Source organism: Mesoplodon bidens, assembly GCF_964165515.1.
Source record: "Mesoplodon bidens genome assembly, chromosome: 3".
NCBI lineage: Eukaryota > Metazoa > Chordata > Mammalia > Artiodactyla > Ziphiidae > Mesoplodon > Mesoplodon bidens.
The window spans coordinates 52,543,349-52,555,595 of record NC_138178.1 but is presented as its reverse complement, the minus strand read 5'-3'; the positions used below and the strand labels follow the sequence as shown (position 1 = coordinate 52,555,595).

Sequence of the window (12,247 nt, the reverse complement as noted above, 5' to 3'; positions counted from 1 at the left end):
TTTAATAAGACACCAGCATCTCTGTCACTCTCGCCTCCAACTCTGACAACAGAAGGTCAGCACTACTTCTTCGCTCAGCAAAGCAGCAGGATGTCAGGTGGATCTTGCAAACACTGCCGTTATTTAACCACACATGAACGCCCATTTTGTTCCACTCTTACCTTGCAGCTGCGGCCAGGAGATTTTTTGCATTGGGTGCTCCTGGGTCTACAGAGAGAGACTTGGCAGCTAACAGCAGCTTGCTGGATGCCATCGAGATGTTCTTGAGGTTCCCTATCACTTGGATCTGGTCTTCTTTCGTCTGGAAGGTCAAAAGGAGCCAGAGTAATTAGGGGCTGTCCATTTCTCCTAGGCAGCATTCAGAGCTAGGAGCAGCACCTTGAAATGGAAGCAGGTTATCTGTCTAGGTTGCATTAAGTTCAATTAGTCTGCAGAAGCCTAACTTGTCGAGACTCTGCCCAGTGTCTACCGTTCCCCAAACAGATATCCGGACCAAGATGCACACAACAGGACAGAAATCCAGCCCAAGTGGGTCAGCCAAGAGCTGTGCTGTCTTACAAGTGTGGGCATTAATGGGGGCGGGAGGGAGGGAGCGAGCGAGAGAGCACACAGACAGGGCCACAGCTCCAGCATCCTGGGCTGGGGCAAGCATCAAGGGGCTTGTCCATCTCAGCCTGGTACAAACTACCATCACTGTCTGGACATTTAGAGCTGACTTCATCCCAGAAGCTCCCGACTCTGGAAAGGATACATTTCTCACCTGGCCTGCCGTCTGAGAAACAACCCTTTGTAGATAACAGAGTAAAAAACATCCTGGGTACCACTTTTAGGGAGTTCACAGGAGCTCACACAAAAAAAAAAACCCCCAAAAAACCAGCTCCATAGGCTGACACCAGACCAGTCACCCTCCCTTGTTCTAAACAAGGGGTTTATCTGTTCATCTGAAGGAGGTAAGTTTGAATCACTTGACACTCAGGATCAGACACAGCCTTTTCAAGTGGACTCCCCGAACTTCAAATACATGAGTTTTTACAGTATTATACCACATTTGAAGTATAGGATGCAGAGCTGCCCTCCCTCCAAAAAGCATAAATAAAATGATGAGTTCTGTTGGAGGATCGTGGGAAAAGTTATCTGTCATCTCCAGGAAGAACTTCACACATAAGCTAATAGTATCTTTGGGAATGCCATTCCTGTGAGCTCACGGAGCTCTCTGAGCAGCAAAGACAGTGTAAAGGTGTGGGCTGCTCACAGCTTCCCCACTCCTATTTGCCACTTGGCCTCAGGGGCCGACGGTCCACCAGAGTCGAGAGGGGCAAGGGTCAACTCCACTCAGCCACACCAGCCTCACCTGAGCCTGGCCCGCCATCTCAATGCCGGCATCGAGGAATTCATCGAAATCATCACTGAACTTCCCGGAGGCTGCGGCCAGCTCTCCGCTCTGGCCCCGAGTGGCATGGACCACCTCCCCCGCAGACTGGTTCAGATCGGCCGCTGCTTGGTTCAGTTCACTCTGGGCTTCCTGGAAAGGCTTCGTGCTCGGAGGTAACTATGGGAAGAGAAGGCACGTTGCAGGAGAAGTTCTACTTTGCATAGGAGAAACAAAGGTAGTATGTTGCAGAGGGAAGACAGACTCTCCTGGGATGCAGTTGTGAGTCACCTAGACTAAAAGGCTCTGTGTGGTCTGAGCCCTTGTTAAGGTTGACCTTCAAAATATATACATTCCCTTGAACACCTATTCAGTGCTAGACATAGTGGATCTAAAAATGGTAAGGACAGCTTTCCTCAGGCTTCTGGTCTCCTAAGGGGCAGACCCAGGATTCACACCTGGGCAGTCTGACTCGGGATCCACTCTCTGAACCGGCACTCTATCTTGGGTTTCTCAGATGGAAACTCTCAAAGGTTTAGCTTTCTGGAACTAAAAGGCAGATGCTATGAAACTTTAAATCCTATTCTTCTAAACTAATAGCCATCAATTTTATTCATCAGTTGGTCTTTGCTAACAATATATTGAATAGCTTTTCCACAGAAGTGCCACTAGCAGAACTGTAACTGTTTGTGAAAAGTTCCAGAGAGTTAAGCTAGATATTAGTCACACCACACCCATTGTTTGCATACCTGGTATAGGCCAGGCACCAGGCAGAGAAGAACCAAAGATGAACAAGGCCAAGTACCCGCAAATGGGACTCACAAAACAGGGAAGTGAACAGGCCCCAAAGTGAAATTCCACAGACTGCTCACTCTCTCAGTGAGTTCTGGACACTTGTATCCCTTTATCGCCTGATCGTCACTGCCTGAGATGTCCTGATAAGAAGTTAGATGATCATATACCCTCTCCCCCCATCCCTGTCTTACTGGGATGAGCCGAGAGCAAACAGCAACATGGGCTCAAAGAAAAAGTAAACTTTAGAAGCTCTACCTGGGAACTTGGCTGATCAGAAAGCAAAACAGGGAAAAGGCAAAAGCGCAGGAAAAACAGGACTCCTAAGGGAAAGGCTAGCTGCTCAGAGGTCCCCTGGAGGGGAGGAGACTCCATCCACACTTAAGGTGAGCCCAGTCCCCCAGGCGCCCCTGCCCGAGTCAAAGCCTCTCACCGAGTCCACCAGCAGCTTCTTGCTCGACTCCCCGATGCTCTTCAAGGCCACGTCCACATCCTTCTGCCCAGGGAGGCAATTCACGCAGTTATTCAAGGAGTGAGAGACAGCTTTGGCCACCTGAATACACAGAGGGAGAAAAGCCCCATCAGAAAGCAGGTTTCAGGGCAAACATTCTTGCACATGTGCTGGGAGTGAGCAGTGACAGTATGTAGAGCTAAAAGAGATGGGGAACTGATCTGCCAGCGTCTACCTGACACTGTTTACCGTAAAATCTCATCTAGGCCTCCCACCGGGGTTAACATCCTGTCTGAGCACAGGGTCTGACACAGCGATACAGCACACCCTACCTGCTCCCAAGGCCAGGCCAAGTCCTGACTGTGGCTCAAATACAACTCTCGAACACTGTCAGGTTCTGAAACAAAGATATCCAACACCAAGAGGAAGAGAAAGAGCTGCCTTCTAGAGAGCCCTGCAGAGGTCATGAGGTGGACGGAGGCCTTGAGTCCTTTGCATCACAGTTGGCCCGCCCTGGGATGGATTTATGCTCAGCGGCCCTCTGGTGCCATCATCCCACACCTCGCCCTGCCCAAGGGCAGGCGGAATGTTCTGAGCACTTCCAGACCAACTTGGAGTTGCCCACATGCTGCCTTTTAAGGATGTGTGAGGCTCCCTGTCTACGCTCTCTGGTAAGAATCATCTGAAGAGGCACTAGAGAGAGTTTAAAGCACCGAGTAGCTAAACCAAGCATATCTACCTCACCTCCCAGGCTAGGAAGAGGGATATATACGTAAGCACACACAGGCTCAAAACAGACATGCTGCGTCCAGGTCCTTCACGTTCTAACGGCAGGTCTCAACAAAGCCCCCCATACTTTCTGTTGACTGAACTAAGCACGTCTCACATTATGGGGGCTACCATGCCAGGCTTCCAAAACTGCTCACACCGGGCAACAGCCTGTCAATGCGTCCACCTCAGGGATGACCTTGATTGCCAGTTCTGGGCCTTACCTGGGCTAGTCTCTGCTGACTCTCTGCATCTCCAGGTGCGATCAGGGCCTGCTTGGCTTCTTGGATGAGCATGGCCGAGCCCTCCATCACGTCCCGGGCGGAATCTAACATGGCATGCACAGCCGCAGGGTCACTCGTAGATGCAGCCACCCCCCGGGCAGCCTGGGCCAGTGTTTTCAGAGCTTGGGCCGTCTCTCGAGCAGCCACCCCTGGGGATTTAAAAAAAAAAAAAAAAGAGCCCGCCAGACTTTCTATTAGATTCCATCCAAAAGTTACACTTTAACTTGGGAGTAAGCCTCTAGACTAGAGCCTTCGAGAAAGGAGAGAATCCTTGGACAGTGCCTGGCACAGGTGGGCTCCAAATTGCTTTTTATAAAATTTGAATTGATGTCCTTCTCACAGAAGTAGCTCCAGCCATTGGCTCTGGGCTGCTCCAAGAGGGATGTTACAACAAATGCCACGCTAAAAACCATTTCCCTCTGGTTCCTGTCACTCCCACTACCCCACCTGTCCCTAGACCTAAAATACCAAGTGCATAGTATCAAAGTCACAGAAGAATCATTCAAATTCACTTTTCTTTCCAGTCATTTTTATTGGGGCATAACTGACATGCAACAAAGTGAACGAGTCTCCCTGGGCTGCTCACTGAATCTGTACCAATGTGTACACCCACGTATCTGCCATCCATATGGAGACGGAACATTTCCATCACCTGTGTCCTTTCCCAGTCAATATCCTCTCACACTGGAAGTAATCCCTATTCTAGCTTTTATCACCTTAGACTACTTTTACCTGTTCTTAAACTAATGTGTTGATGGAACCACACTGTATGTATTCTTTTGTGTCTGGTTTCTTTCTCTGACCATAATGCTGTGAGATTCACCCATGCTGTTACACATAGCAGTACATTGCTTTTTCTTGCTGTGCCGTATTCCATTATAGGAACACAGCAACATCTGCTTGTCCATTCTTCTGTTGCTGGACATTTGGGGATTGTTTCCTGTGTGAACTATTATGAATAAAGCTACAGGAAAAGTTCTCACCCCTGTGTTTAGGCAGACATATGGAATTGATTCTCTTGGATTTAAATCTAGGAGCCGAATTACTGGGTCATAGAGTAAGTGTATATTTAGCTTTGGAGGACACTACCACACTTCTTCAAAATGGTTTTGCCATTATACATTCCGCCAGCACTATATGAGAGTTACAGTTGCTCTTCATCCTGGCCTAAACTTACTAGTGTTAGACTTTTTATTTTATCCAGTTCTGGTGGGTGTATAGCATGTGGGAATCTTAGTTCCCCGACCAGGGATTAAAACCATGCCCCCTGTAGTGGAAGCGTGGAGTCTTAACCGCTGGACCGCCAGGGAAGTCCCTCACTGAGGTTTAATTCTTATATCCCTAGTGACCAACGATGTTGAGCACTTTTTCATACACTCAGTGGCTGTTTGGACATCCTCTTTTGCGAAGTGTCTGCTCATCTTTGAATTCACTTCTAAAGATGATGGGATTCGGAGATAAACTATGAATATAAACTAGTCCTTAAAAACTACAGCGCCACCTCCCATAGAAAGAAGAGGCGCCTTCCTACATGGTACCTAGTGCTTGGTGCACCCAAGAAAAGGAAGGAGACTGGAAATGCCAAGGCACGTTACAAAAGGCTCCTAGAACCTGGGGAACCGCAGAAGAGCCAGCCTCAAAGCTCATCTCATCGAACCATTTCAGATGAGGCCCAGAGCTGAGAAGCATCTTGTCCATTGACACACCTCTAGATCTGAGGTTAGTTTCTTAACTTCGGGGTCAGACTCTGCACAGTGTTCTTTGGGATAGAGAACTACAAGGGATTCTTGTTAGAACATACAACATCTGCTTGAAAAATTCACAGATGACTTGCTCTCTCACTACACTTTCAGGTGACTATATCTAAAGCCTTCAGCTGGATGGTCTCTAGGCACCCGAGCGTGGTCTTTACCGCCGCTGCTTCAGCCGAGTGGGCACAGACACAGCAGGTGGTCCTCTCTGTACTAGGGACGAGGCACCGAAATACAAGAAAGAACACAAAAGGCCCTGGGGATCCATAAAACAACTTCCCAGCGTTGTAGACTGGCTCATCTGTAGATATTTAGGAAGTCACATAACTCTACAATCTAATCAAGGCAAATTACAAAGCTGCCAATCTACCATTTATCACATGGCACTTCTGAGTGCAGCATGTGGAATGAACACATTTTAAACAAAGTGTTTTATATGGCAGAGGAGAAAGCATAAAGTAAAGCCAAGGTGAAGGAGAGTAAAAAGCCAAAGAGAAGAGTCACTGCACTTTTTTTTTTTTTTTTTTTTTGGAGACATCAAGGAGGGTTTTATTGTTTGTTTTTTACTGGAGTATAATTGCTTTACAATGTTGTGTTAGTTTCTGCTGTATCACAAAGTGAATCATCTCTATCCCCTCCCTCTTGGGCCTCCCCCCACCCCCTGTATCGCACCCATCTAGGTCATCACACAGCACTGAGCTGAGCTCCCTGTGCTGTATAGCAGGTTCCCACTAGCTATCTATTTTATACATGGTAGTGTGTTTATGTCAAACCTAATCTCCTGATTCATATTGTGCTGAAGCTTCTGGCACAGGGTGGAAGGGCATCCTTGCTCAGAAGGGCACCCACCAGGTGTGGCTAAGACCTCATCCAGCTCTGCTGCTGACAAGCTGTGTGGACTAAACTGCTGCTGCCTTTTCCCTCTGGGTCTCAGTTTCCCACAGGTTATAGGAGAGGCTGAGATCACAGCTGTGACCATTGAAAATTCTAGGCTGTGATTTCTAGACCTCTCCTCTTGCCTTCCTCGTTACCACGTGGACTCTTGAATCTCTTTCTATTTGAGTTGTATTATTTTGGAAGAATAAAACATTTATCATACGCAACTAGAAAAGTCATGTTCGTGAAAAAATTATTTACTGAAAAGCCTTTTATAGACAATTTTTCCAAAAGGCAGAAACCAGAAAAGCGGAATTCCAAAAGCCGAGGTATATCCACCCCACATGTTTTCTGCTGAGGACTCACTATGAAATCTCAAGGCACATCAAGAATCCTCTTTGTTCTCAAGATTGCTTTGGCTATTCGGGGTCTTTTGTGTTTCCAGACAAATTGTGAAATTTTTTGTTCTAGTTCTGTGAAAAATGCCAGTGGTAGTTTGATAGGGATTGCATTGAATCTGTAGATTGCTTTGGGTAGTAGAGTCATTTTTACAATGTTGATTCTTCCAATCCAGGAACATGGTATATCTCTCCAGCTATTTGTATCATCTTTAATTTCTTTCATCAGTGTCTTATAGTTTTCTGCATACAGGTCTTTTGTCTCCTTAGGTAGGTTTATTCCTAGATATTTTATTCTTTTTGTTGCAATGGTAAATGGGAGTGTTTTCTTGATTTCACTTTCAGATTTTTCATCATTAGTGTACAGGAGGGATTAGGTTTCCCGCAAAGTGGAAGCCACACCAACAAAAGGATGAAAATGAACATCCAAGGCTGTACGTGGCTCAATTCACAGCAATATTCTCAATGGTAATGATGAGAATCATCAGTCATATCTCCGAGCAATCACCACCCTCCCCCCAAAAATTGTTCCTGAAGTCAAGGGTGCAACACCCCCCAGAACTGCCAGTGGGAAACACTGAAGCAGACTCCCTGCTTCAATAACCACAATCCTTGGAAGACACAGATGACGTTCACAGTATTCCTGCCGTCTAGATCTCAAATTATATTCAGCAACAGTCTTAAGGAGACACGTTAGTCATATGAAATACAGGGGAATTCTTTGTAATAGTAATTACTCCTGATCAGAATTCACGTAGATTGTGTGTAGACAGCATTAGACCACGTATCAAGCTCACAAGGTAAAAACCAAGTATGCAAGATTTTTTAATCTGTCCCAAAGGATCTGGAAAGGGTTCTATGTAACTGTACTCAGCCGAGAAGAAATGCATTTTGAACACTGTACTGGCCAAATAAAACCACATCTGCATTAGAACCTAGTCCAGTGGCAGCTCATGTGTTAACTTCTGAGTATCCCACACATCTTAGGTATGGACGAGGGAACTGACACCGAGGGAGAAGCTGTCCACACTTGTGCTCTCTCCCTGCTTCCCATCCATTCTTCAACTTTCCTGTAATTGCCTTCAACAGGGAGAGCAGTGACCTCGTTTTTCCTTAAGCCAGTGGATGCTTCTTAAGTCCCTCTCTGCAGTGTCTTTCCAGGCAGCAATTAACTCTCTGAGTCGAGAGACATCCCTCTCTCCTGGTTTCCATGGTCTCTCCAAGGCTGCATGTTCTCGTTTCTTTCAAGGATTTCTAACGCTCAGCCTTCTCCTGGAATACTTGGGTTCCACAGGGTTATATTTGATAAAATTGTTCTCACTCTACCACTCTCCCTTACGCAAACTTAGCTACCCCCATGGTTTCAATCATTATCATTTTATTAAACATTTAGAAATATTTATCTCCAGCCCAGACTTCTCTACTGAGTTCTAGAGGTAAATATCCAGCTGCCTAATGGGCACCTCTCTGTGGATATCCTGCAGGGATTTCAAATTGAATCCATTTAAAGTTGAACCTGGGACTTCCTTGGTGGTCCAGTGGTTAAGAATCTGCCTTCCAATGCACGGGATGTGGGTTTGATCCCTGCTCAGGGAACTAAGACCCGCATGCTGTGGGGCAACTAAGCCCATGAGTTGCAACTACCGAGCCCACGTGCCGCAACGAAAAGCACGTGTGCCGCAACAAAGACCCAGGGCAGCCAAAATAATAATAATAATAATAATAATAATAATAATAAAGTTGAACCTGGCATCCCTAAACTCCAGCCCTCAACATGCCTGCCAATGACCCTGTGTCTCCATCACAGTGATTCATACAACTCTTCGTTCAGCTATCAGGCTAAACTTAGAGCTGTCCGTGTTGCTTTCCCTATTCCCATTCCTACCAACTTCTAATCCATCACCAACAACCGTGAGGTCTCTTTTTCTTTAATCCATCCTTCATCTCCACTATAGGCCACTAACAACTCTTATCTGGATGAATGCAACAGCCTTCTCACTGGTCTCCCTGCCTCCAACTTTGTTTCCCTCCAGTTTATCAGCGCATGAAAAGAAGGGCAAAGTGCGTTAAGGGTAATCGAGACTGTGTCCACAGACACAAATTCTTCAGTATTTTCACATGCTCTGAGCTTCAATTTCAATTTATTTAAATTGGCTTATGAGGCCTTTTACGATCTGACCCCAGCTGACCTTCCCAGCCTTATCTTCTTACTCCCTACCTCCTTGCCTTTTACTTGGATCCTTCTCACTTCATTTCATCAGCCTTCTTCTCCTGCCTTTGGGACTTCACATATGCTATTCCCAAGTCCACCACCACCTAGTTGGCGCCTGCCAAAATGAAATGGGGATACTTCTAGGCTGTTCTTCAGACATCAACTAGACAGTCTGTCATCCTGGATGTTATCAGTATTGGATGACGCAACCTGTAAAGCAGTCTTTCCTTCATTAAAAATTCATTTCATCATCTACACAAAATCTGGCAAGATTTCAGGAATGTGTAGAAATTCTTGAAACTACATCTCTCATATGCCCTAAGCTTTTAAGAATTTACATACACTTTTCTTTCTCCTTGAATGCTAAGTGAGTCGTAATAATCCTTAAAACCCCGATCAGGTGTCAATTCTGCTTTGGAACGTTCCCTCACCCTCTCAAGAGGACAGAATTGTACATTCTTACTGTTGCAGGTACTATATTACACTATGCCGTGATAACTCTTTTTGCGCTCCTATTGTGCTCTTATTTTCAAAGTAATAAATATACACAGTTTTTGAAGAACCAAAGAGGGTTTTCCTTATAGTGATGGAAAGAATAACTTATTGCAGATGAACCCTCCCCCTCAGAGAAACAACTAGAAACTCTGGAAAAATATAGACAAAACATCTGCTTGAAGGCACTGGAGAGATACCAAGGAACCAAGGTAACGAAAGCCAAGACCTTGGAAGAGAAAGAAAGTACAGAGAAGTGAGTACAACACTGCTTTCCCCCACTCAAGGCATTTTCTAATTTGTAAACTGTTGCCCAGAAACTGAGAGGCTGAGCAAAACTTTCTGAAGTTGCATGGGGATGGGAAGATAAAAGAAGCATAGTTCTGAGCTCAACAATCAGAATGGCCCCCATAAACATCACAGATGTTTAGACAGGAGGCACAAAAGGCTACACCCTACAAGGTAAACTGGAAATGGACTTCGCAATATCCAATCAGTTCGGTTCCACTTGTATTATGGTGATCTTCTCTTTTTTTAACCACCTGCTAAAATAAAAGATTAAGAACTCTGTACGGAAGAAAACACAATCTAGAGCCTCACAATGTAAATACCAATGATTAGCATTAAATTAAAAAAAATTCAGAAACATCAGGAGATAAGGTCAATGGTTGAAAACCAAGAAGAGAAAAAAAAAAAAAAAAGAAGACAAAACAGATAACAAGACGCCCGTAGGTGATCCTGACATTGGAGTTACTGAACCTGGACTTTAAGTAAATGTAAAAACTATGTTGAAGAAATGAGATGACAAGATAGAGAATTTCAGCAGAGAAACGGAAAGTACAAGAAAGCCATCAAAAGGTTATAATAAAACTGAAAAATATGACATTTAAAATTAAAAACTCAATAGAAGAGTTTGAAGGTAGGAGGAATAGTGAGCTACAGATAAATCCAAAAGAAAACCACACAGAATAAAGCATGGAGAAGAAAAATTATGGCCAATATAGAAAAGAGCATAGGAGACACACAAAACAGTGAAAATATCTAACATGGGGGTAGCTGGAGTGTACAAAGAGGAGAGAAAAAAATGGGACAGAAGCAACATTTGAAGATATAGTGGTTGAGTTTTCCAAAACTGATCTAAGACAGCAAATCCCATCTTTAAGGAGTACTAAAACCCAAAGTGGGATAAATAGGCAAAACGACACAAAACAAAACTCCTCTAGGCACAGTGCTTGAAAATCAAAGACTGAGAAAATTCAAAAAATGAGTAGTAGAGGGGAAAACTAAAACCACATTACCTGTGGAAGAGTAAAGTGACAGCTGACTTCACAACAGAAATAAAGGAAGCCAGAAGACAACGGAATAACATCTTCAAATGCTGACAACGGAATAACGTCTTCAAATGCTGGAAGAAAATAACTGCCAACCTAAAATTTTACAATACGTAAAATTATCTACCAAAAATAAAGGCTAAACAAAGGCATTTTTAAACAAACAACAACTGAAAGAATTGGTCACTGCAGACTCTCACTAAAGGAATTAATGCAGGGAGTTCTTTAGGCAGACAGGAAATAATCCCAGGTGGAAGCACATTGCGATGCAGAAAGGAATGAACAGCAATGGAAAGGTCAATATGGAGGAGCATTTAATCAATACTGACTATGAAACAACTTTGAGGCAGTACTGAGGAGGTTAAATATATGTAGAATTAAAGCACTCAACAAAGAAAGGTAAATGAAGTTAAGTGTCCCAAGATTCTTGCACTGTCCAGGAAGAGGTAAACATACTAACTTATATTATACTTTCAAAAAATTGTTCAAGAATAGGCAGTGAGGGGCTTCCCTGGTGGTGCAGTGGTTGAGAGTCCACCTGCCGATGCAGGGGACACGGGTTCGTGCCCTGGTCCGGGAAGATCCCACATGCCGCGGAGCGGCTGGGCCCGTGAGCCATGGCCGCTGAGCCTGAGCGCCCAGAGCCTGTGCTCCGCAACGGGAGAGGCCACAACAGTGAGAGGCCCACATACAGAAAAAAAAAAAAAAAGGCAGTGAATGTAGAACTAATAAACCAATCAAGGGAAGAGAAATAGATTTTAAAAAGCACATATAAATCTGAAAGAAGGCAAGAAAGAAGAGAAAAAGGAACCTAGGATAGGTAGGACATATAGAAAAGAAATAGTAAGATGACAAATTTAAACCTCAATATATCAGTAATTACATTATATATAAGCAGACCAAATACTCCAATTGAACGGAAAATACTGTCACACCAACAAACAACTCCTCCCCCCTCTGAAAGAACAACTACATGATACACATAGGTATGCATGCATACACATGCATTAAATATAAGCATAGAGAAAAACTGAAAGTAAAAGGATGGGACAAGATTTATGATGCACACTATAATGAAAACAAAAACTTCTATGCAAAAAACTATAAAACAGTATTGAGAGAAAGGAAATCTAAATAAATGTAGAGATATACCACATTCACAGATTAGAAGACTCAGTAATGTAAAGATTTCAATTATCCCCAGATTCAGGTAACCCCGATCAAAGAAACAAACAAATAAAAAAACAAGCGAAAGGGTTTTTTGGGGGGGGAGGGTACAAATTGACAGGCTGATTCTAAAATAGATGTGGAAATACAAAGGGTCAAGGAAAGTCAGCACTAACTTGAGGAAGAATAACAAAGTCAGAGGACTGACATTATCAGATATTAACAGTTAGTATAAAACTGCAATGATTAGGAAAGTATGGTACTAAGGTAAGATCAGGCAAGTAAAGCAATGAAAAAGAAGCAAAAGTTCAGAAATTGACTCACATTTATGCCCTTAATTTATAAGGAAATTGCCC

At 44.1% G+C, this 12,247-nt stretch overlaps 1 protein-coding gene across 4 annotated transcripts in view; it reads right to left on the bottom strand.

The window, feature by feature from the left end:
* Positions 1-12,247, bottom strand: part of TLN2 (talin 2) — a 449,584-nt gene that overhangs the window by 101,026 nt on the left and 336,311 nt on the right. For all 4 annotated transcript variants that reach the window (XM_081228039.1, XM_081228042.1, XM_081228041.1 and 1 more), the window contains 4 exons: positions 3,605-3,813; positions 2,595-2,714; positions 1,352-1,549; positions 162-301 (listed from right to left, as the gene is read on the bottom strand). In XM_081228039.1, the coding sequence (XP_081084165.1) occupies positions 162-301; positions 1,352-1,549; positions 2,595-2,714; positions 3,605-3,813 (667 nt within the window). The remainder of the gene's footprint in view (positions 1-161; positions 302-1,351; positions 1,550-2,594; positions 2,715-3,604; positions 3,814-12,247) is intronic.